Raw genomic sequence first — 26,318 nt, forward strand, 5'->3', positions numbered from 1 at the left:
TGAAAAAAGAGTATTGGAAAAATAGTCAGATGGTTTACTATTGATGAACCTGAGAATTGAAGGAAAATTGAAACATTAAAATATAGTTATAAAACAAGGCATATTTTAGTTATACTTTCTAATCTACAACCACTCATTCCCTCCCACCTACATGCAGCTCACCCCACCTCCACACAGAGGCACAAGATCAGATCCTTATACAAAAATGCTAGACAGCCAATATAAACCCTAATGTCCATAACTTTTGCATAACAATAAGCACATGCACTGATCCCAGGACAATGCAGATTGAGTTTGCTACTCTCTATCAGGACTAGCAGTTTCCAACTTCCCAACTGTTTCTCATTGATAGAACTCAGCATGGTGGGGTGGGGAGAGAAACAAAATCATAAATCTCATCAAATAATTTGTTCCTAGTGCCTTTGGTACACAAAAGTGCTATGTTACACCATTAATAAAGCACATGAGGTAATTAAATCGTTAATGTTACACAAGTATCATTATATGCTGCTGCAGTGTGGATACTATTAGCTGGTTTACTGTTGACTGCCCTGAGGACAGCAGCGACATCCTATGCACAAAGTTCCAGAGGAAGGCTATGTGAGAAAATACTAAAAAAATGCTGCCTCAAACTGAAAAGCTTTTTTTCTCTCTGTAAAACAAGTGTCTCACCAGATAATTTGATTTTCTGACTTTTGTCCAGTATCTCCACTGAGAGGGTTACTGAGATGTGGTACCGGAAGTGCTGGTGGGTGGAATTATAATGTCTTTCCACGAGTTTGAGTCAGTCATCATCCTTCTCAACTAAGATGATATGTGATCAATTGCATATATTAAGATGGTGCACAATGGAACAAGGAGTTACTTGAGCCTCTGTATTTCCAGCACATCTGAACAATATTTTCATGTACTATGCAGCCAGATCTGAACCAGATGTAGAAATATGGTAAGATGCACCATTATCTTTGCAGAGCAAAACACTAGCAGATTGATTAAAGGCCCTGTGGATCTCTAACTAGTGGGGAATAGAATTGAAGAAAGTCTGTTGACCAGTATCAGGAAAACCTGATGTCAGAGTAAATTTGTAAACTTTATAAAACATCAGTTGGACTGTACTTGTGATATTGTGTGTATTTCCCATTATAACGCTACAGGAAAGATATAGTTGCACTGGAGAGAGGACCGTTGCACAAGGATGTTGCTTGGATTGGAGGACTTTAGATAGTCTGGGTGTGTTTGCCCAGGGATGACTTGATAGAAAAAAAATAAGAACAATAAGAAACATAGGTAGTCTAAGAAGTCAAAATCTTCTCTCCCATTGTTGAAGTATTGAAAAAAAAGAGGGCATTGACTTAAGGTTGGAAGAAGGTGGGAGGAAGAAGTTTCAAAGGGGATCTGGAGGCACATTTTTTTATGAAGAGTGTGGTTGATACCTGGAATGTACTTTCAGGGAGGGTGGCGGAGACTATGTTGAAGAAGCATTTATGCATGTAATGCCCTGGTTCACATCTTTACTGTTATGCTGTAGGTATTTCACATAGCAGCTCTGTAGGAGCAGCTTGTTCTGATTTCAGCCTGTTTGGGTTATTGTTAAAGATAAGGGATGATGTGGAATCCAATTTGTGGGAGGTTCTCGGTGAGGGACAAATAAGGGTGGGCTTGTGTTTGGCAGGAGATGGAACAAGAAGACACTGGGGAGAACCGGTTTTAGCATACGATCTGGTGGGAGACCCGTTTATTCGAGATGGATTGCGAGCGACGATCAGAAGATGGTCTGTGCTTTCACTGGCCAAGGGCCCAGCTTGTGAGTGACAGAGAAGTTCAAGATGGGCTCTAACTTGTGCACATTTGACTGCTTAATTAGAATGGGTCCTTTTCGTTATTCTTTACTAACCCTTTAGTTAAGAGAAGATTCATAAATATTCCTTTAATCGTTTGCAGTGTACTGTCTGTTGTTTCGTGGCACTAATCTTTAACAGGGTAGCAAGCAGCATCCACATAAACCGGGGTTTGGGGTGGGAAGAGTCATCTTAATCTCACAGGTTTGGCAGGACCAGGGAGTGTCTCCCCTAGACTTGCGTAGCCAAGGAAACCAAGGTGTTTCAAACAGACACTTAAATAGGCAAAGCATAGAGGGTCAATGAAAAGGTTCGCATGGATATTGTAGACTGGATGGTGCCTTTCTATGCTGACCCTAAAGCATTATAAAGCATTATAAAAGAAGTGTAACTATAAATTATATAGGTTAAATATAATATTAGAATGGAGGTAAGGGATGTCACCTTAATGATTTTATCACATGACTATGTGTTCATTAGGTGGCATCAAAGTACGAAGAATGTTGCAGTATCTTGGAAAATGGGTGACTGTGATACCAAAACAACTCATATACCTGCCCATGATTATCAAAGCTTTCTGGAGAAGTCCACAAGCATGTGTGATAGAGGAGACAATGGCATTCCCGGCTACACCTCTTAACGGATCCACGTTTTGATTTTTGGAGATAAAAGTCTGGCTTAATTGAGTTGGTTGTAATCAGTAAATTAGAATTGTTTCTTTAATGGATACACTTTATTATGTGCTTTCAATCATTGTGCATGGTGAAGTTCACGAAATACAAGGGCAATGTCACCAAGAACCCCAGAGAAACACTCAACATCCTCACTGCAAACAGTCAGAATTTAATTAAAGGACTGTGTTACTGTGGTCATTGATGCGAAATGTTTCTTTACTCCTGTAATTGTAGAACAATGTTCTTCATAACAGCCTCAGGAGTTTACTCAGTACAATTAAATTAGTTTCTGTTGACATTTTTAAAGAGAGATCTGAATGTTCAGCCGCTCTTTTGCTCTATACAATCTTGAAGCCTGTATAAAGTGTCCTTGAGCATAAACTGTGATTGAAAATAAAAACAACAGATTCTTTCTTACATTTTGCCTAGTATTGGAATTTCATTTAAAGATCTCTATCTTTCTGTAATTCATTATAGTTCTGCATTCTCAAAATAGAGGTGTTTTTTTTATTTTCTTCTCCTTAACACTGCTCTGCAGCCTAAATTTTTGCAATGAAATACGTATATTACTGCTCTATTTTCCAACTGATTAGTTATTTTTAATTTTTCAATTATTCTACTCAGCATAGTTCTAGATATGTATCATAGAATGTGCGCGGCTTAAAATTAATTTTCTCTGTGCTCCCAAATAGTGATCATCCCACAAAAAATCTCTCTCATACCCAGGACTTTTGAGAGCAAAGCATGTTACATGGATGGGACAGAGACCTGGCAAGCAGAAGACAAGGAGTGACAAGAGATTGCAGAGGCTGGGATCTGGAGCAACAAATTTGTCAGCCATAAACAAAATTTAAAAGGTTAACTTACTGGCTTGGTAATGTCTTCAAGAACAATTGGTGTCTAGGGTCAGGAGTCACAGGTCCAAAGATTACCCCTTGAAGGGGATTTATATCAGGGATCAGTGGTTGGTGGGGACCTTCACAAACAATTGGTATTGCTGGAGGAACACTGAGCAGAGAGAGATCATTTGGGATGACTATGCCAGAGGACAGAGGATCTTCCATATGGACCAGTGCCTGAGATTGGGGCATTAAGGCTGGGGTAGGGGTTTGGGGGTGGTGTAGAGATCAAGACTGGAATTCAAAGATTCCATCCAAGAAACCAGTTCAGAGGGTGTACATGTAGAACAAAGAATAATTGGTTAGCATCAGTCACATCAATGAACCTTAGAGGGGCCTAGATCAAGTTAAGTAAATTTATAGTGGTTAGGGAGCAACTTTTTCAGATTTGAAATTCTTTAAGTAATATTATCTGAGGTACTGGTATTGTGTGCTTGCTACAAAATATGGGTTTGGGGCTTGCAGCAGTGTGGAGTGCCTGCAAATTAATTTACATTTTTACTGATTGCAAATTAATTGTGATCACTTAAGTTGTGTATGATGTTTTCCTAAGGATTTGTCTGTTGCTGTGTCCTAAGGAGGCACACACTATACTACTCTCATTTAATGTATTATTTATACATGATCAACAACATCATAGTCTTCCTCTTTCCCTGGGATCTTCTCACACAATTGGCTTGCCTGGTGCCTCTCCAGCATTCACTCCGGATGCTAACTGAACACTTGTTTCATAATTCACGGTGATCTCCATCAGGTACTCTCTCATTACCTCTTCTACACCTTCCTCATATTCTGTAGTGAAAGCCTCTTCTAGCACATCCTGTATTTAATGACTCGGTTTGTCACCAATTCTTGCACCTTGGGAACAGTGATCAACATCTGCTGCATCTTTTTGAACTTCTCACCTATTTATTGCAAAGCTGATAAAAAAAACTTTTCCCACACTTTACTACTCACTCGAAACTGTCTGTCTTTCTTTATCAGCTACAGTTTTTAGCTTTCCTCCATTCTCCCAACTCAGTTTGGCTGCACCTGGCTTAGGTTTCTTCTGAGCTGATGGACGAAAATTAGAATTCTGTTTTGCTTGAGCCATTATGGATAATCATCTACTTCTTTAAAGTATCCTTCACAGTCTGAAAGGTCTAGTCTGTTTACCCAATGGAAGCAGCTTTGTAGGGAGGTGGGAGACTTTTTTTGTAGCCGCAACACAATAAATTCCCTGAATTGGCTGGAAAGGAACTGCAGTCCCTCCCTATATATTTGGCAAACCAATAGTGGTCAAATTGGTCAAAATTCAGCAATAGTGTTTTTTTTCTCATAGTGCACGATTCCACAGGTTATATTTCAAACCACTTGCAGAAGATTCTGAATAATATGAGGAGGCTATCATATCACCATTAGACAATAATTAGTACACCAACCATACAGTCCAAGTCCAAATTAGCCTTCTCAGAAGATGGGTTTTATAATTCATAAGAACATAAGATGTAGGAGCAGAATTAGGCTATTTGGCCCGTCGGGTCTGCTCCACCATTTCATCATGGCTGATCCATTTCCCTCAGCCTCATGCTTACTCCCCGTATCCCTCTATGTGCTGACTAAACAAGAATCTATCAACCTCGGCCTTAAATATACCCAATGACTTGGCCTCCACAGCCACCTGTAGCAATGAATTCCACAGATTCATCACCCTCTGGCTAAGGAAATTCCTTAGATTCTCTGTTCTGAAAGCAAGCCACTTTATTCTGAGTCTGCATTGTCTGGTCTTATACTTGCCCACCATAGGAAACATCCTCTCCACATCCACTCCACTGAGGCCTTTCAACATTTGATAGGTTTCAATGAGTTCCACCCTCTTTCTTCTGAATTCCAGTGATTACAGGCCCAAGTTCATCAAATACTCCTCATCTGATAAGCCTTTCAATCCCAGAATCATTTTAGTGCATCTCATTTGAACCTTCTCCAATGTCAGCAATCCATTCTTAGATAAGGAGCCCTAAACTACTCACAATACTCCAAGTCAGGACTCACCAGTGCCTTATAAAAGCTCAACATTACATCCTTCTACAACATTATAATATATTCTAGTCCTCTCGAAATGAATGCTAACATTGTGTATGTCTTCCTCACCACAGACTCAACCTGCAAGTTAACCTTTAGGGAATCTCCCATGAGGACTCCCAAGTCCCTTTGCGCTTCAGATTTTTGAATGTTCTCTCCATTTAGAAAATTCTCTATGCTTTCATATCTTCTACCAAAGTGCATGACCAAACATTTCCCAACACTGTATTCCATCTACAACTTTTTGTCCGTTCCTCTAATCTGTGCCATTCCTTCTGTAGCCTCTCTGCTTCCTCTACATTGCCTGACCCTCCACCTATCTTCGCATCATCTGCAAACTTGGCCAGGAAGCCATCAAAACCGTCATCCAAATCATTGACATATAACATAAAGCGCAGTCCCAGTACAGACCCCTGTGGAATATCACTAGTCACCAGTAGCCATTAAAAATGGCTTCCTTTATTCCCACTCTTAGCCACCTGCCAATCAGCCAATGCTCTATCCATGCTGGTCCCTTTCCTGTAAGACCATGTGCTCTTAACTTATTAAGCAGCCTCGTGTGATATCTTCTCAAAGGGCTTCTGAAAATCCAAGTACAAAACATATATTGATTCTCTTTTGTCTATCCTATTTGTTATTTCTTCAAAGAATTCCAAAAGATTTGTCAGGCAAGATCTTCCCTTGAAGGAAACTATGCTGAGCATGGCCTATTTTAACATATGCTCCCAAGTATCCCAACCACATCCTTAACAATCAACTCCAACAACTTCCCAATAACTGAGGTCAGACTAACTGACCTATAATTACCTTTCTTTTGCCTCTCTCACTCTTGATGAGTAGAGTGTCATTTAATTTTCCAGTGTTCCAGAACCATTCCAGAATCCATTGATTCTTGAAAGATCATTACCAATACCTACACAATCTTTTCAGCCACTTCTGTCAAATTCCCATGGTATAAACCATCTAGTCCAGATGACTTAACTACCTTCAGACCTTTCAGTTTCCCAAACACCTTCTCTCTAGTATTTTTAACTTCACTCACTTCTGCTCCATGACACCCTCGAACTTCCGGTGAACTACTGGTGTCTTCCAGAGTGAATATTGATGCAAAATATTTATTCAGTTCGTCCGCCAGTTTCTTGTATCCTGTATCTACCTCCCGAGAATCATTTTCCAGCAGTCTCATGTCTACTCTCACCTCTCTTTTAAATGTTATATATCTGAAGAAACTTTTGGTACCCTCTTTAATATTATTGGCTAGCTTACCTTCATATTCTTTCCTTTATGATTTTTTTTAGTTGCTTTCTGTTTTTTTTGAAGTTTTCTAATCCTCTAACTTCCTACTAACTTTTGCTCTATTATATGCCTTCGCTTGGCCTTTCTGTTAGCTTTGACTTCTCTTGTCAACCACAGTTGCATCATTCTGCCTTTATAATATTTCTGCTTCTTTAGGATGTATCTATCCTGTGTCTTCTGAATTCTCCCAGAAGCTTCAGCCTTTGCTGCTCTGCCATCATCTCTGCTAGTGTTGCTTTCCAAACAATTTTAGCCAGCTCCTTTCTTATGCCTCTGTAATTCCCTTTACTCCATTGTAAAACAGATGCATCTGACTAACTTCTCCTTTATAAATTGCAGGATGAATTCTATCATATTATGGTCAACACTCCAAAGGGTTCCTTTACTCTAAGCTCTCGAATCAATTCCAGTTCATTGCACAGCACCCAATCTAGAATAGCTGATCTCCTGATGGGCTCAGCCATGAGCTGTTCTAAAAAGTCATCCCCTAGGCATTCTACAAATTTTACCCTTGGGATACAATACCAACCTAACTTTCCCAATCTACCTGCATATTGAAATCCCCTATGACTGTCATAACTTTACCCTTTTGACATGCATTTTCTATCTCACATTGTAATTTGTTCACCACATCTTTGCTACTGTTTGGAGGTCTGTATGTAACTCCCACCAGGGTCTTTTTACGCTTGCTATTTCTTAGCTCTACCCACAACAATTCTACACCTTCTGATCCTGTGTCATCTCTTTCTAATGATTTCATTTCATTCTTTACCAACAGAGCCACCCCATCCGCTGTGCCTACCTGCCTGTCCTTTTGATTCAATTTATATTCTTGGACATTAAGCTCCTAGCTATAATATTCTTTCAGCAATGATTCAGCGATAGCCACAACATCATACAAAGCCATCTGTAACTGTGTTACAAGCTCATCTATCTTATTCCATGTACTAGGTGCATTCAAATATAACACCTTCTCTGGAAGAGATCTCACTGATCCAGAAATCTGAACCCCTGCATCATTTCCTCAGCCACACATTCATCTGCCAAATCATTCTACTCTTACCATCACTGGTGCATTCAATCCATGAATGTTGAATACATGTCAACCAGGTCTTTAACATCTTGGCCTATTCTAGGCCTGTAAACAAACTCACATACCACAACCTTCTTATGCATGTGCCAGGATGCTGTGAAAATATGTCATGGGATTACTCTTCAAATGTTCCAGCAATAACCAAGCAATTACTCCATGAGCACACACACTCAATTGATATGCAATTCCTATTCTCTGCCATAGAAAGATTATATTATATTAGTGTTACCAACCTTCCCATGAAAACTAGATATTCATATGGCTGCCTTATGGTGGCTCTTTTTGGTACTGCTTACAGCAATGAAATCATGAACAGTCTGTGATGTAAAATTATTATTCTTGGAATTGAACCAAGCCTCTTCGTTTGGGCCCCTGACAGAACAGTTGGAGCAGCATTCTGAGTTGAAAAGTGCACATGCAAACTACAAGGTGGAACACCCTGTTCACCACTTCTGTGAGTAATACAGGGTCACGACTGACCTTCAACTCAGCACTACTTTCCTGCACCAACCCCCAAACCCCTGATTCCTATAATCTTTAAAAACCTGTCAACATCTATTTTTGCTCCATGCCCTCCATCAATTATTTTCTTCCAACAGCTGGAAGACCAGGCCTTTTCACGCCATTGTCTGTGTGATCTCAGTGGGACTCGAAATAATGAAAGCGAGGCATCAATGATAAGGAATTGGAATCTGTGACTGAGGGATGCAAACATGTGTTTGGGTCAGCCAGGGACCTCCTTACATGGGAGTAGTTGATTGGTGCACAAGACACAGTCACCACACTCATCCTATTACTTACTTACTATTCATCTTCTCTGGAATGCAGTTTGAGTAGATGTGTGCTATTGGAGGAGATTCTTTCACAAATTTGTTGTTCAATTACTTTTAATGATCTGTTTGAGTACATTTTACCACAGAAGAACAAAAATAGAAACAGGCTCTTAGGCCTATGATATCTGTGCTGACATTGAAACCAATTTAAAACTAATCCCATCTATAACCCCTCAATTCCTAGCTGTTCAAGTGCCTATCTAAAAGTCAATTAAATGTCACAATTGCGCCTACTTCCATCACCACCCCTGACAGCACATTCTAGGCATCTACCACTATATGTGTAAAAAAACATCTTCTTTAAATGTTCCCCCCTCTCACCTTAAAATTATCTTCCCTAGTATCCCTACTCTGGAAAGAGCTTCTGAATGTCTAATTGATCAACATTTCTCATTATGTTATAACTTTGAGTCAGGTCCCCCTGCAGCCTCCAACAGCCCAGAGACAACAATCCAAGCTTCTCCTCACATTTCTTAATCTCTAATCCAGGCAACACCCTTGTGACTGTCAGTGACCTGCTCTCCAAGGCCACCACATCCTTCCTGCAATGGGGTGACCAGAACCACATACAATGTGGCATAATTAAACTGATTGAGTATCTTCACCACTAAAGATACGTCATCAGAAGAATTACCTTGTTGACATGTAGTGGGGCAAGAGGTCCATTCACTGAAGGGGGTGGCAATGCAATCCTTTTTACATGGCAAAAGGCATGGCTGAAAAGTTTTAGGCTGGGAATTTTCAGGACACCTGGAAATGTTGGGAAAGAGGAGGAATCAATAATTACTGTTCCAAAGATCAGACATAAAAGATGCAACAAACCTTTTTAAAAAATAATGTTAAAGGATAATTTATTTTAAACAAGAGAATGACAATAGGCCACATAGATCCTTGAACCTGCTATGTTACCGAATAATATCAGAATGATCCTGTGCCTCATGCACTTTCCCAGCTAATCCTACACCCCTTGATTGTCTCAGTATTTAAAAACAAATTTATCTTAACTTTAAATAACTGTATTGAAAAATGCGCCCACAATCCCATGGTGGAGAGGTTCATGAAATTACACTCTCTGCCAAGGGTCTTCATCTAAGCCTTAAGTAACTATTCTCTTACTCCGAGTCTATATCCCTGATTTTGTGACTTCCTGCTATATAAAAAAATTATATTAGGCTCCCGAACTGAGTTATACAAACTTTCAGGATGTACTTTATACAGCACGTCAGTCACATGCATCATCTGCAGCACATGATCAGAGAAATAATTTAAATGCATTTTCAAACAATTGCCTAATTGAAATTCCTGTTATGCTTGACAATCAATGTTCTAAATCACAATGCTGGTATGTTTTAAAAAAACTGCAGTTTGTCAAGTCAACCAATACTGACCTGAATAAAGAACCCCAGAGTTTGCTTTCACTTCAAGCAGGGGAGACAATGAGTGAACAAGAGCTTTTCAATACTGGGTCATTGACTTAAATTATGCCCACACCAGTGTCAGTAATATCCCCATTGCTGCTAATGGAGAATGAAATACTAACAGGAGTATCATTATTAACCAAGAACCAGCATTGAACTGAATTATAGTTCTCTCACTGAGATCACGGATGATGATGCAATATCAGCAGCTCAGCCCAACAAATTGAACTTATCTTCGCTAACACACAGTGACGCAACAGATCATGGTACTGGAAAGGAAGAGAACACTGCAGATTCTGGAAATGTGAAATAAAAGAAAGTTCAAGAAAAATCCAAAGATTAGGTACTATCTGTGGAGAGAAAAAGAGTTAACAATTCAGATCAATGACCTTTCATTAGAACTGGGGAGAGTTAGAAATCCAGCATGTGTTAAATTGCTGTAAAGGATGAGGGCTTGAGAGAATATAGGGAATATCTGCGATGGGCTTAGACCAAGAAAGGCTGCATAGCACAGGTGGTAGAAGTGCCAGTGGAGAACGGGTGATGAAGGCTGTTTAATTAGGGCTGATATTACTGGAAAAGGTGCAACTAAAAGAAGGGAAATCACAGCAGAGGACAGAAAACAAAATACTGGAACCATGAGACAGAAAAACCTGCAGCTGCTAAAAATCTGAAAGAAAAGAGAAAGCTGGAAATATTTGTCAGATCAGACAGCATCTGTAGAAAGAGAAAGTCAGTTTTAACGCTACGGGTTGAGGGCTTTTCATCAAAATTCAATAGCTCCAATACAAACTTAGCATATCATCTGAAAAACATGTTTCATTGAAAAACATAAAGAATGAGATCTAACATGGCCATAGAACACTCCTTGGAAAGTAGTTTCCCTTGTTATTTCTCAACGTGATCTTTGGAGCATAGTCATTTTGTTCCAATCTGAAATTGAATATGTAAATGTGTAATAGACGTTAATCTACATTGTGGTCCTTTTTACTGAAATATTCAGCTATTGTCCAAGTACCCTTTGTTCATTTATTAACATCATTTTTAATAAGGACAATTAAATAGCAAGACTTGACAGAACTTGACTGCATTTATAATCTAAAATGTGTTTCTTTGCAGAAGAGAATGACAAAATTTGAAGGCTGAACTTCAGTATCTTATTAACATTGTACAATGTAATTATTGTTCCTGATGTTCAAACACGGAAGACTCACTCATCAGCATGATTTTAAAATGCCCATGGTATTTTAATGTGCTGTCCATTAGCACTACTTAGTTTTTATTTTCCTTTCATTGCTCTTTGCTTCTCCTCTTTATATATCAAAAAATCTATTAATGTGCTTAAAAATTCCCATAAAATATTATTGTAGCTAATACCGAATAAAGCTATATGCATAATTTCAAAATAAATATTATCAAGCTAATACACTGTGAAGGATTCAGCCAGACATTATCAGTACTGATCTAACAGGATAACCTTTTTATTTGAAAGGGATAATTTAATGTTAAACAAACGCCAAATAAACTGACTTACCTGCCAGTATCTTATTCATATCCCCCATTTTATATTGTCCAATGTTAGGGCAGAGTAAATGGTCTTAATGGAACTTCTTCATATTTCACTCATTAGATTGATTGTTTCAAAAGAAATATTTTTTTCTCCTTTCAAGAATTTTAAGACAGTATTCTTTTGTCAGTAAAGCCATGAGAACTTCAAAGCAGCATTGTTTTGTAGGTAAATTTATTTAATTATTAATATAGAGAATATTTTTGACTGAAATGCAATTTTGCCAATTTAGTTAGATCAGCCTTTGGGGCAGTATGAAACCTTTTAAAAGGGAACAAGATGGTATTGCTGATCAATAGATTAAAGAAAAGCAAAAATATACACTCAGTATCTTCACACTTCATACATGATGAGAATTTTAACGGATTAAGATATGCTATTTATTTCTGTTAAATTTTCACTCTGAATAGGAAATAATACCTTTTTGGAGAAACAGGTCCAAATTTGTTCCTTACACAGTGGACCTGTCGAACTTGGATGCCCACAGAACAAGTGGCTTCACCATTCCAATTGACTGTAGTGTTGAGGGCTGCCACTGACGTATCTACTGTGCAAGGACCCCATGGTGATGCCTCCCAGTAAAACACTGTGCAGCCATGAATATTACAGGATCGCCATTCTTGCAAAGCTTGGCTAGACGGGCATGGCTTTCCACCTAGAATATAAAGGAACTTATCATAAGTAATTTATGGTTATGCCTTAAAGAATATCATTCAGTTTTCTATCCACAAGAAAGTCTGTCTATCAAAGCTAAGAGTACACTATATTTAAGAATGTGAAAAATTACTTATGCTCAATAAATGTTAACTTATTTAGTAAAACTGATCTTTAAGTACACATTTTGAGAGCACAAAGTTTATATTTACTATACCTGCATTCTTAATGTTATTGCAGAAGATATTAGCACCCAATAAATTTAACTAGTTTGTTTTACCACTAACTTTTATCTATATCTACTTAAGGAATATGCATGACTGACTTTCAGAAATAATCATGTCAATAAAAATTTCGCAACAACCCATATGCATTTTTAAATTGTATATTTATATTTTACATCAACAGGTTATAGATACAAATTAAAATAGATCATTAAATGGTTACAGATATTTTAAGTAACTGAACAAATTACAGGTGTGTAATCAAATAGCCTTCAAAATGATAGGTATATATTTAAAGTGTCTAACAATATACTGTATGTGCTTATATATTTAAATAACAACTAACAAAATATATATTCTATCAAATTACAGATGCTTAATTTCCTTTAAGCAGCCTAATAAGCTGTGACTGCATGGGTTGGTAGATCCTTAACCTATTAACAAAGTTATACACGTGTGGTTCAATGGCTCATTAAAAGGATACAAGTGTTTGTTTAGCACCCTAATAACCATTATGTGGTTTAATAATCCATTAATAGGCTGGAGACTTTCCTAAAGTCCCACAGGCTTCACTTTTCCCAAGATTCTGTGAAAAAAAGAGATTAGCACTGTTCTCAGCCTCAACTGGTAGTAATTCACACCAGTGAAAACATGTACCATTGAAGATACATAGAAATGTAATTGATTATCTTACACAAGCTATACTAATACTAATGCAGAAATTACACTTGACCTTACACTGGCAAAGACACTCAGCATGATGCAAAAGCAAAATACAATGGATAATGTGAATCTGTAAGATGTATTAGGTCAGGCAGCATCAATAGAGAGACAAATTCATTTAATGATTTTTATATCAGAAGATGCAAATTAATATTAGTGTTTAGAAAAAGAAAGTAATTGATTTGACCTGAAAAGTTAATTTAATTTGTCTCTATACATTTTTTATACACAGCAAAATTTAGAACAAGACTGTCAAATGTCACAGCCACCTCTCTCTTTGAATGGAAAAGAATAATGCACAAGTTAACAAGATTGGTGAATAGGGACTTTTGAATAGAGGACAATTTTTGCTGATAAATTAAACACTGTATGCCTAACTTCTAAAAATTTTGGAATAAAAAATATATTTTGGAGACATTGCACAATTTAGACAGCATATGCGGAAGAAAAGAAATAGAGTTAATGTAATAGGCCAAAGACCTTTCATCAGAACTGGAAAAGAGAAAAAATAAGTTGGATTTAGCTTGCAGAAACATTTGGAAAGGGAGTGAATAAGACAAAGGGAATACCTGAATTAGAATGAGTTTAGAGGTCCCATGCAGAAAAGTTGCACATGAAGGTAACTTGTTGATAGACCAGTTAGTTATTTGGTAATTAGGGTAATTAGAGACGGCGAGTTATGAGGGATGTTGGAGAGAAAAAACCCAAGCAAAGGAAGATAAAAGTTATGAAATGCAGAGATGTGAGGAATGCTGCAGGTCTGGCAACATTAGTGGAGAGAGATGAACTGAACTGATATATTAAATTAATGGCCAAAACAGAACTGGCTCGGTGAAGAGAAAGAGAGTTGCATGAACCTATAAAGTTCAGTATTGAGACTGGATGACGATAACCTGCCCTGGCACTAGATAAAGTGCTGATTCTCCAGCTTACCTTGAGCTTCATCGTAAAATTGCAGGAAACAACATTAGAAATAGCATGGTGAATTAAAGTGGCTAATACCAGGAACCTTGGGATTGCCACGCAGACTTTAAGAAAACCTGATGAGTTACAGTATCCAAAGTGCAGCTGTTACTTAACAATCCAGAGAAGTTGTAAAATAAATAAATAAAAATACATTTTCAGATACTCTATTGCACTGGATCTTTATTTTAGAGGTTTCTTGAGCTTTGCTTCACAACCATAATGAGCAGCTAGACTGAAAATTGCAAAACCTGGGAACGATAATGTGGCCAACAGTTCATGTTATTGGAAAAACAGAAAGTACTCCATAATTGAGATGAAACCAATTACTTCCACTTGGTACCACACATGCACTTTCCTAATCTGAACATGGACCTTCAGTCGAATCAGCCATAAACTATCCAGTACTGACAATGTGCTCTAAATGGTTACAGGATCACTGCCAACGTAGTGAGGAAACCCCATCACTAAATCACACCCCTTAGTTTTTGATAGCCAGCAACTACCTCCCTTCCTTGTACAACCATTGATGATTTTCAAATCTCTAAAATTCAAACTTATCTAAAGCCTAGTATTTAGTAACAATGGTTTATTGTTTTAAGCAAAGTTTAATTATACGTGTCTATCAATACTCAAATCTGGTCATATCAATGGATCCTGGACTGCAGGCTCAAGTTGTGACTGCAGTTCTACATTAAGAAAATGAAGACATGGAAGATGAATCATTCTACAGGTACAATTCAAATACAAAGGCCTTTGATCTCCATTCGCAATTATCCTGCTGGCAAATGTACAGTCTCTGGAAAATAAAACTGAAGTCCTCAGAGCAAGATTTCAGGACCAGAGGGGCATCAGGGACTACTGTGTACTTTGTTTCATAGAAACATGGCTCACTTCCACCATTTTGGATGCAGCGCTACAGCGTGAGGGTTTCACCATCCACCACAAAGACAGAACAGCTGAGTCTTTTAAAGGCAGAGGGGGTGCAGTATGCTTCATGATTAACTCATCATGGTGCATTGATGTGGTGCCTGTTCTGTCTCAGTCCTGCTCCACTGAACTAGATCATCTAGCTGTCAAATGTCATCCATTTTATCTGCTGAGGACATTTTCCGGCATAATCCTGGTAGCAATGTACATTCCACCTCAGGCCAACATGAGGCAGGCAGTGGAGGAGCTAAGCACTGTAATCTGCAGACATAAAACAACACTCCTGGATACTTCTCATTGCAGGGGATTTTAACCAAATCAGCTTGAAGAAGTCTCTTAAACAACTACCCCAACATATTAGCTGTGGAACCAGAGCAGCCAACACACTTGATCACAGTTTTACTGTGCCATCCCATGCCCACACTTTGGAAAGTCTGATCACCTGGCTGTACTTTTACTCCCAGCATATAGGCAGAGATTAAAGACTGCAGCACCAATGATGAAGACCAAGAAGGTATGGTGAAGGGAGGCATGCAAGACTGCTCTGAGTCGGTGGATTGTACAATATTCATCTTCGAATCTGAATGAATACTCCACAGTTGTCACTGATCTCATCAAGACCCGTGTGGATGAATCTGTACCTTCAAGATCATACTGGGCATACCCAAACCAAAAGCCGTGGATAAACCAAGAGATTTGTAGTCTACTGAGGGCTAGATCTGTGACTGGTGATCCATAGCTGTATAAGAAGTCCAGGTATGTCCTGCGGAAGGCAACTTTAAGAGCAGAAAAACCCAATTGTGATTGAAATTAGAAACACTTCAGCTCTGGCAGGATTTAGAAACCATTACTTTCGCCAAGTTGCAACGTAACATCATGAATAGCTGTGATGCTTCACTCCCAGGCAAGCTCAATGCATTTGTAAGGGAGTTTTGTCTTTTACTGCGTAGGCTAATTAAAATGGCTTCTTTTTTATGTTATACTTAGGAATGCTTCTTTGTTATGTTAAACGCTGAGAAAATTCTTCCCACTAGCAGTTTGTTGAATCATGTTACTAATAAGAGGATGTTATGAACCAATTGGGATAGTTGTTATGGTTTTGGTGTATTTGAAGATACTGTATGCGCGGGGTTTGAGGGGAGAAGGCAGGGGAGCGGGACAGAGGATGAACCAGGTGCTGTGATGTCCACTAACGGGGTCAGACCCCGAGGAGGGCGTTTGGCGAGGAGACGGAGACGGACTCATGTGGAGCGTCTGGTCAACCACCATTGTTGGTCCCAGGAGGCCGGTCAAGGTGGTCCGTGGGGTCGCAGGGTGAAGAAGAAGGTTCTTGAGCTCCAACTGTTTTGTGCACGAAGAAATTGAACTTTGATAAGTGTGGCACCTTTTATTTTCCTTTTATATTTTATTCTCTATTAATTATATTGTTCCAGTAATATCTATAAACTGTAAATCATTTAATCGTATCTGGTGTATTGTCTGTTATTTGGGCAAGGTGGGGTACATCACACAGCATCCACACAAACTAATTACTCAGTTTGGCGGGGCCGAGGGTTGGCTCCCTAGACGACAGCGAGCCGAGCGACCTGAGGGTGGCCGGGGGGCTACACACTTTATGCGCAGTTTGAAAGGGAGAACTAAACTACAGCTGTGGGAATCCCTGCAGCATCTGGTGATCACTGTGTTGGAGGCTGACATTAGAACATCCTTCAAGTGGGTGAACACTCGCAAGGCATCAGGTCCCGATGGTGTAGATGGTAGGGCACTGAAAATCTGTGCTAACCAACTGACAGGAGAGTTTAAGGACATCTTCAATCTCTCACTGCTGCACTCAAAGGTTCCCATATGACTCAAAAGGGTGATAATCATACTTGTTCCCAAGAAGAACAGAGTGAGTTGCCTCAATGAATATTGCCCAGTTGTACTTATATCTATTGTGACCAGAATCAACTCCTGCCAAAGCAAGAACGTGGACCTACTGCAATTTGCATATCACCACTTTGCTCAAGGAGGTCTGTTTTTTTGTGAGAATGATGTAATGGTCTTTTGGAGGTCACCTGATGTGATTTTCCCGCCAATGTGAGGTCACGTGATGACATGTGCACCATGGGTATATAAGGGTCGACCCAGGTGACGCAGTGGGTTTTTGAGTTTGTAGATTTCCAGGTAGAACGTGTTGTGCCTCCGTTTCTGTTGCGTGTTTGTTTTTGTGACGCAGTTTCATTTTTAAAATGGAAGGTGCGTTCTCTTACAAGATATTGTATTTGAACTGGAAATTTGTGGCTGGAAATGCCAATTTACTCAATTCCGACATTTTTGAAGGGAGAGTGAAGAATTCATTGAAGTGAAGGATCGAGAGAAGCCGGCATCGTTTGGCAGTTTAATAAAGAATCGACCTTATTGAGTCTTCGTTGGAGAGAACCTGCATTGAGATAACTCTTGCAATAGCGCAATGAGTTCATGCACAAAGGCTCTCTCTCTCTAAAAGGAATTTAAGGTCAGTCGATTTAAACTGTTTATTTTTGGCATTGGGAATCCTGTGGACAGAACGAGCAGTAAAGGTGCGTCAGTGAAGAAATCCTTCTCTAGAGAAGTCTCTCCCAATTGAATGTGTAAAACTGTTGGACTTTTGAAGTTATCGCTTTAAGAACTGTTTTCGCATTTAACGCTTTAAGAACCAGAGCCAAGTGGAGTTGATGAATGGCTGTGTACCTGTTTAACCTCCGGTTAAAGTTTGCCTTTTTGTTTTTTTTTCCTTATTGCTTATGTGTTTAATAAATGTTTGGTTGTTTTCATAAAACCTGTCTCAATTAATATTCATTGTTGCCGGTTACGTAACACCACAATAGGTCTATAGTGGATGCAACCTTACTGATTCTCCACTCGGCCTTGGATCACCTGGACAATAACAATACCTATATCAGGCTACTGTTTATTGATTACAGTGTTCAACATATTCATAGCCTCAGTTATAATCAACATGCTCCAAACTCTGGGCCTCTGTATCTCCCTCTGCAACTGCATCCTTGATTTCATCACTGGGAGAGCACAGTTGGTGCAGATGGGAAATAATATCTCCTGCTTGCTGACAATCAAGTCTTGTGCACCTCAAGGATGCGTGCTTAGTCCACTGCTCTACTCTCACTAGACCCATGACTGTGTGGGTCAAATGCCATCTTTAAGTTCACCAATGTCACAACTGTTTTCAGCACAGTTTTAGATGGTGACGATGGGGCGTACTGGAGCAAGATAGATCAGCTGATTGAGTGTTGTCACAGCAACAACCTTGACAGTAAGACCAAGAAGTTGATTGTGGACTTCAGGAAGGGGAAGTTTAGGGAGTACACAGTCCTCAATAAGGGATCACCAGTGGAAAGGGTGAGCAGTTTCAAGTTCCTCTGTGTCAACATCTCTGAAGATCTGTCCTGGGCCCAACATATTAATACAGTTACAAAGAAGGCACTACAGCAAATATATTCCTTTGGGAGTTTGAGGAGACTTGGTAGTTACCAAACACTCTTGCAAATTTCTACAGATCTGCTATGGAGAATATTTAACTGATTGCATCAGGGCCACTACGTATTCAGATTTGTCCAGTTTTTGTTGCCTTCTGTTTCAACTGGACCACGCCTCTATTGCCTGTGAATCATCCCACTGGCTGTGATTTTGCCTCATCTCCTGCCTGTCCTTTCCATCATCTCTGTTGCACGCTCTCTTTGATTTATTTCTGTTTTCCCCTTCCTCAGCCCTATCACTCCGGTTCCCATCCCCCTGCCAAATCAGGTTAAACTCTCCCTAACAGCTCTATTAAAACTGCTTGCTAGGATATTGGACGCCGTTGGGTTCAGGTGTAACGCGTTCTTTTTGTACAGGTCGTATCTCCCGCAGAAGAGGCCCCAGTGTTCAACGAGTGCGAAGCTCCGCCCACCACACAGTCTCTCAGCCACGCATTAATATGCCTGATCACGCTATTCTTGCGCTCGTTAGCCCGTGGCACAGGCAGCAATCCTGAGATTATTACCCTAGACATTCTGCTTTTCAGCTTCCTGCCCAACTCCCTGAATTCTCTTTTCAGGACCTCCTCCCTTTTTCTACCTATGTCATTGGTACCAACGTGTACCAAGACATCTGGCAGCTCACCGTCTCCCTTCAGAATACTCTGAATCTGATCCAAGACATCCTGTACCCTGACATTTGGGAGGCAATACATCATGTGGGTGTCTCTATCAGGCTGACAGAACCTCCTGTCTGTACCCCTCTCTATGGAATCAGCTATGACTATTGCATTTCTCATCTTCCTCTCTTCTTTCTGCACCACGGAGCCATGCTCAGTGCCAGAGACCCAATCGCTGTGGCCGTCCTCTGTGAGGTCACTACCCTCAACAGTATCCAAAATGAGATAATGATTACTGAGGGGGATGCCTACTGGGGTGCTCTTTACTATCTGAGCTTTACCCTTCCCTTCCCTGATAGTTACCTACTTATCTAACTCCTGCAGCCTCGGGGTGATCAACTCCCTGTAGCTCCTAACTATCTCCTGCTCACTTTCACTAATAAGCCGTAGGTCATCAAGCCGCAGCTCCTGATCCCTAACACGGTCTCTCAGGAACTGCATCTCGGTGCACCTGGCATAGACGTGGCCATCTGGAAAACTAGAAGATTCCCAGGATTCCCACATCTGACACTCAGAGCAAATTAGTAACCGTACACACATGCTCTCTATTCCTCAAAAGATGCAAGGAAAAATTAAGTCCATTTACTTACTTACTTCACTAAAGCCCGAATGAACCAAAGCCTTGCCACTCTGACTCAGACCACTCCATCGATGACCGCTCCACTAAGCAACGTCTCCCTTTTATGCCTGAACCTTCCCTGTTCTCCAACACACAACTGATGCTCCAGTTATAGCTGAATTCCCGCGAAGCTTTCCCCTTGTAAACTTTGCTCCCGGACCTCCCTCAGTGCAAGTAACCTGATACATTCCAAAGGGGCTGGAGCTTCCTGAAAGGGCCTATTTCGAGGTTCAGCGACTTTCTCCAAAACTGAATGCCTTTCGCATTTGACAAATATTCAAAAATGCCAAGAAGCTTTTCAAAATAAACATATTTTTTGGAAATGAAAAATAGTAACACAAAACTAAGAGCAATAAATAAATTCAATTGACCCGGCTTGAAACAAATTATATGATCTGCTCACCATTCTCATAGCAGTAGATTTTCCCCATTGATGTCATCATACAGTTATATAATACAGCACTGGATCCTTTGACCCAACTTCTCCACGCTGGCCGAGATTGCCATCTAAACATTTCCCCTGCATTCTGAATGTTTCTCTTTATCCATGTATTTTTCCCAAGTACCTTTTAAATGTTGTTAATGTACCTGCCCCTACCGCTACCTCTGGCAGCTCATGCCGTATACTAACATGAGAGAATCTGCAGGTGCTGGAAATCCAAGCAACGCACACTAAGTGCTGGAGGAACTCGGCAGGCCAGGCAGCATCTACGGAAAAGAGTAAGCAGTCAATGTTTCAGGCTGAGACCCTTCATCAGGACTGAAGAAAGAAGAAGAGAAGTTCAAGGTTGTAGATGATAGGTGAAACCGAGAGAGGGGGAGAGGTGAAGTAAAGAGCTGGGAAGCTGTTTGTTGAAAGACATACAGGGCAGGGGAAGGGGGAATCTGATAGGAAGGAACAGAAGACCATGGAAGAAAGGGAAGGCGGAGGAGCATCAGAGGGAGGTAATGGGCAGGAATGGAGATAAAGTGGGTGAGGGAAATGGGAATGGGGAATGGTGGTGGGGGAAATTATCAGACGTTTGAGGAATCAATGTTCATGCCATCAAATTGGAGGCTACCCAGGTGTTGGTCCTCCAATCTGAGTATCGCCTCATCGCAGCAGTAGAGGAGGCCATGTACTGACATGTTGGAATGGGAATGGGAAGTGGAATTAAAAAGGGTGGCCACTGGGAGATCCCGCTTTTTCTGGCTGACAGAGCATAGATGCTCGGCAAAGTGGTCTCCCAATCTATGTCACGTCTCACTGATATACAGGAGGCCACACCAGGAGCACTGGATATGGTAGATAATCCCAACAGACCCACAGGTGAAGTGTTGCCTCACCTGGAAGGACTGTTTAGGGCCCTGAGTGGTAGTGATGGAGGTGGTGTATAGGGACTGGACATCCATAGTGAAAATAAGACAACTGGGGCCAGGGAACCAGAAATCATTGAAAAGATCAAGAGCATGTCAAGTGTCACAGGTGTAGGTAGGAGGGGACAGAACCAAACAGGATAGAACTGAGTCGAGGTATGCAGATATAAGTATGCTGAGGCAGGAACAAGGAGAATCAATGGTCTACCTGGACAGGCAGATTTGTGGATCTTGGGTAGGAGGTAGAAATGGGAGGGGTTGGGTGAGGGAACTATGAGGTCGGTGGCAGAGGATGGGAGTTCCCTAGACTTAATAAGGTCGGTGATGGTGTGGGAGACAATGGCCTGGTGTTCCTTAGCAGGGTCCTGTTCGAGAGATAAGTAAGAGGAAGTATCTGAGAGTTATCACCTGGCCTCAGCGAGGTAGAAGTCAGGCCCCCAGACTGCTACGGCACCTCCCTTATCTGCAGCTTTGATGGTCAGGTTACGATGAGTACGGACAGAGTGGAGAGCAGTGCATTCAGCAGGAGTGAGGATAGAATTAGAGAGGGGAGTGATGAAGCTGAGATGGTTGATGTCTCGTCACCAGTTATCAATGAAAAGATCCAGAGCAGGCAGAAGACCAGGGTGGTGTGTCCAGGAAGAGGAGGAGGGTTGAAGACAGGAGTAAGGTTCATCGGTACGGGGTGGGGAGCCCTTGCCAAAGAAATAAGCGCGGAGACGGAGGTGGCAGAAGAAGAGTTGTGCGTCATGGTGGGCGTGGTGCTCACTGAGGTGTGGGCGCAGGGGGATAAAAGTGAGGCCCTTACTGAGGACAGGATGTCTGCTTCAGAGAGGGGAAGGTCGGAGGGGATGGTGAAGATCGGCACGGATGAGAGCTGGGATCAGCGGGGGAAGGAGGTTGGTAGTATCACTGATCAAATTCCATATACTGACCACTCTCTGAGTGAAAACATTTGCCCCTCAGGTTCCTATTAAATCTCTCACCCTTCACATTAAGCCTATTTCTTGATTCCCTAACCTTGGGAAAAAGAATTGTGCACATTGACTATATCTATTCCCCTCATTTTTTTATGCACCTCTATGAGGTCACCCCTCATTTTCCTACTTTCCAAAGAAAGAATTCCCAACCTGCTCAACCTCTCTCCTTAAGTCACTCTCTCTGTCACAATGTTTGCTGGCAATATCGGAACCCTGTGCTGAGGAAAGATAGACTCTTATGTAGAGACGGCAACAGAAAGTTTGTTCATAATAATTCCAGAGAATCATCAGTGGCGTGGCCGAATGATACTACAACATTCTCAAAACTAGGACCCTGCAATTAGCACCAATCAGGCATCTGCTTAAATAATACAAATAACACTGAATTCCCAAGCCTATCATAACCTTAAACAGAAAGCACCAGGAGACTGCACTATAAAAACAGCAATTCACTCAAGAAAAATGTACGGAACTCTAAGCGATTAATGACTGTCATTAAACAACAATTGACAAATTTAGGTGCACTAAAAACCTCAGAGCCCAACACTCTTTGGCACCCTGTACAGTCATTACAGTCTCCAGTCCAAGCAACATCTCCGTAGGTTTCCCTGCAGTTTTTCTAGCTTAATAGCATCTTTCTATAGCAGTGTGAACAATACTGAACACAATATTTCAAATATGACCTTAACAACTTCTGTACATAATACTCTGACTGATGGATGCCATCAGGTTTCCTAAATTTGTAGCTGGTACAGACACAGTGGGCAGTTATCCTAATCTGACAGCTCAGAAATCCACAGAAGTTCTTCCTGTCTCATGGGAAATTAAGGGAAATCAGCAGACAGCGCAGGAATAAGTGGTACCATGGGTGACATAGTGAATGGAGTCTCTGCTGGTTTAACCCTGCAGAAGTGCAGGATTTAGGAATTATGCAGAGAAACCCAACCAAGTCTAGCAAACAACAGGAATTCTGCAGATGCTGGAAATTCAAGCAACATACATCAAAGTTGCTGGTGAACGCAGCAGGCCAAGCAGCATCTATAGGAAGAGGCGCAGTCGACGTTTCAGGCCGAGACCCTTCGTCAGGCTAGCAAACAAGTTGCCACCTAGGTGAAAGAGCTGCCTTATGATGTTCATTTAAGGAGGTTTTTAAATGGAATCAAAAGACACAATAAAACAGTTCAGGGAGTGCAGTAAAAATATAAAATCTATTTTTCAAGTTTTATTTTAAGTTACAAAAGCAAGCTTACTTTTTAAATTTGTATAACATTGAACATATAATTGGTAAAACATTTCACTGTATATGGCATGTTATTAACTTGCTTGAGACATTGATTTGAAATGCTTCTGTACGGCTTGCAAATTATTATTTTTCTCTTCCCATGTGTGAAACAAACTTACTATAGAACCTAACAACTGCAATGTTGTCTACTTTTTTTTTGTCGAGGAGAGAACAGATTATTTTCCTCTTTCTGTTTAAGGAAGAAAATGCTTCAGCTCAGCCATTGTTGTCCCTCATTTTGATGAATAACCAGGCACGAAAAATCTTTAAAAGCAATACTGTTACTGCAAGGATCTCCTGCTCTTTTTGAAAACATCATATTGTGCTAAGCAGTTTACTCAGATGGCACAGTAACTATACATTGACACTTAAAAGACTTATTAGATTAGGATGCCTCACTGTAAGAAAACCATTCGTGCAATCTGAACAATTGTTCTCCGACAAAATATGTTGGACCAAGTGGGTATGCCGTGGCTGATATTTTGTCTTCAAGAAAAAACACAGCATTTTTGTGGATGATGGATGAGGTCCTGTGGGTGGTGCCAATAATGAGACAGTTACATTCTCTCAACAGTGGAAAGAGGGAAATGTAACCAGACATAGAAACATAGAAACATAGAAAATAGGTGCAGGAGTAGGCCATTCGGCCCTTCGAGCCTGCACCGCCATTTATTATGATCATGGCTGATCATCCAACTCAGAACCCTGCCCCAGCCTTCCCTCCATACCCCCTGATCCCTGTAGCCACAAGGGCCCTATCTAACTCCCTCTTAAATATAGCCAATGAACTGGCCTCAACTGTTTCCTGTGGCAGAGAATTCCACAGATTCACCACTCTCTGTGTGAAGAAGTTTTTCCTAATCTCGGTCCTAAAAGGCTTCCCCTCCATCCTCAAACTGTGGCCCCTCGTTCTGGACTTTCCCAACATCGGGAACAATCTTCCTGCATCTAGCCTGTCCAATCCCTTTAGAATCTTATACGTTTCAATCAGATCCCCCCTCAATCTTCTAAATTCCAACGAGTACAAGCCCAGTTCATCCAGTCTTTCTTCATATGAAAGTCCTGCCATCCCAGGAATCAATCTGGTGAACCTTCTTTGTACTCCCTCTAAGGCAAGGATGTCTTTCCTCAGATTAGGGGACCAAAACTGCACACAATACTCCAGGTGTGGTCTCACCAAGGCCTTGTACAACTGCAGTAGTACCTCCCTGCTCCTGTACTCAAATCCTCTCGCTATAAATGCCAGCATACCATTCGCCTTTTTCACCGCCTGCTGTACCTGCATGCCCACTTTCAATGACTGGTGTATAATGACACCCAGGTCTCGTTGCACCTCCCCTTTTCCTAATCGGCCACCATTCAGATAATAATCTGTTTTCCTATTTTTGCCACCAAAGTGGATAACTTCACATTTATCCACATTAAATTGCATCTGCCATGAATTTGCCCACTCACCCAACCTATCCAAGTCACCCTGCATCCTCTTAGCATCCTCCTCACAGCTAACACTGCCACCCAGCTTCGTGTCATCCGCAAACTTGGAGATGCTGCATTCAATTCCCACATCCAAGTCATTAATATATATTGTAAACAACTGGGGTCCCAGCACTGAGCCTTGCGGTACCCCACTAGTCACTGCCTGCCATTCTGAAAAGGTCCCGTTTATTCCCACTCTTTGCTTCCTGTCTGCTAACCAATTCTCTATCCACATCAATACTTTACCCCCAATACCGTGTGCTTTAAGTTTGCACACTAATCTCCTGTGTGGGACCTTGTCAAAAGCCTTTTGAAAATCCAAATATACCACATCCACTGGTTCTCCCCTATCCACTCTACTAGTTACATCCTCAAAAAATTCTATGAGATTCGTCAGACCTGATCTGCAGAATAGCTCTAATTCATTTAACTGCATCTGTTTGAATGAATGGCGCTATTGAAATGCATTGCTGTAAGCTGATTGGAATACCAATGGTCAGTGTTTTCCTATTGACTGTAATTGGTGAGAAAGTTAGCCATATGGAATACAGGTGAATAATAGTTCTCCTGTCGATCAAACCTACAGTCTATGATATTATCACCAAGATTTATCCTATGCACATTATTTAAATTAATTATCCTCCACTCACATAGAAACCATAGAAACCATAGAAAAACTACAGCACAGAAACAGACCTTTTGGCCCTTCTTGGCTGTGCCGAACCATTTTCTGCCTAGTCCCACTGACCTGCACATGGACCCTATCCCTCCATACACCTCCCATCCATTTATCTGTCCAATTTATTCTTAAATGTTAAAAAAGAACCCGCATTTACCTGCGGGTTACTTTTGCTACCTTATATGCCCTTTCATTGTCTTTTATTCAGTCTTTAACATCCTGCGGGTTATCATTTTTCTGCAGAATTCATTCCTCTTTTACTGGGAGAAATTGCAGTAATAACTTCCTCTGTTCTTTAAACCACTTTACAGCGTAATTTGATTTTGTTTGCTGACCAATAAACTGACTACTTTTATGTCATATGCCAATACCACATCCTCCCACCCCACACATTCACATCTGTAGTTCATTAGCTGATAGTATTGATATTAGTAACTTTGTTCCTGTTTATTTCACGAGGTATTTTTCCACAAAGCCCTGATTAGTTTAGTTCAGGGCTGATGAGTTGAGAACATAGTGATCTGCCTCAATGACCATCATCCAGTAGCAGTTACATCCACAGTGATGAAGTGTTTTGAG

At 40.6% G+C, this 26,318-nt stretch overlaps 1 protein-coding gene across 3 annotated transcripts in view; it reads right to left on the minus strand.

Annotated features, from left to right (window-relative positions):
- thsd7ba (thrombospondin, type I, domain containing 7Ba) overlaps positions 1–26,318 on the minus strand; it is a 1,092,806-nt gene that overhangs the window by 433,678 nt on the left and 632,810 nt on the right. For all 3 annotated transcript variants that reach the window (XM_063047545.1, XM_063047546.1, XM_063047547.1), the window contains exons 9-10: positions 12,100–12,334; positions 9,329–9,444 (exon numbers count right to left, since the gene is read on the minus strand). In XM_063047545.1, coding sequence (XP_062903615.1) covers positions 9,329–9,444; positions 12,100–12,334 — 351 coding nt within the window. The remainder of the gene's footprint in view (positions 1–9,328; positions 9,445–12,099; positions 12,335–26,318) is intronic.

Source organism: Mobula hypostoma, chromosome 5 (assembly GCF_963921235.1).
Source record: "Mobula hypostoma chromosome 5, sMobHyp1.1, whole genome shotgun sequence".
NCBI classification, from domain to species: domain Eukaryota; kingdom Metazoa; phylum Chordata; class Chondrichthyes; order Myliobatiformes; family Myliobatidae; genus Mobula; species Mobula hypostoma.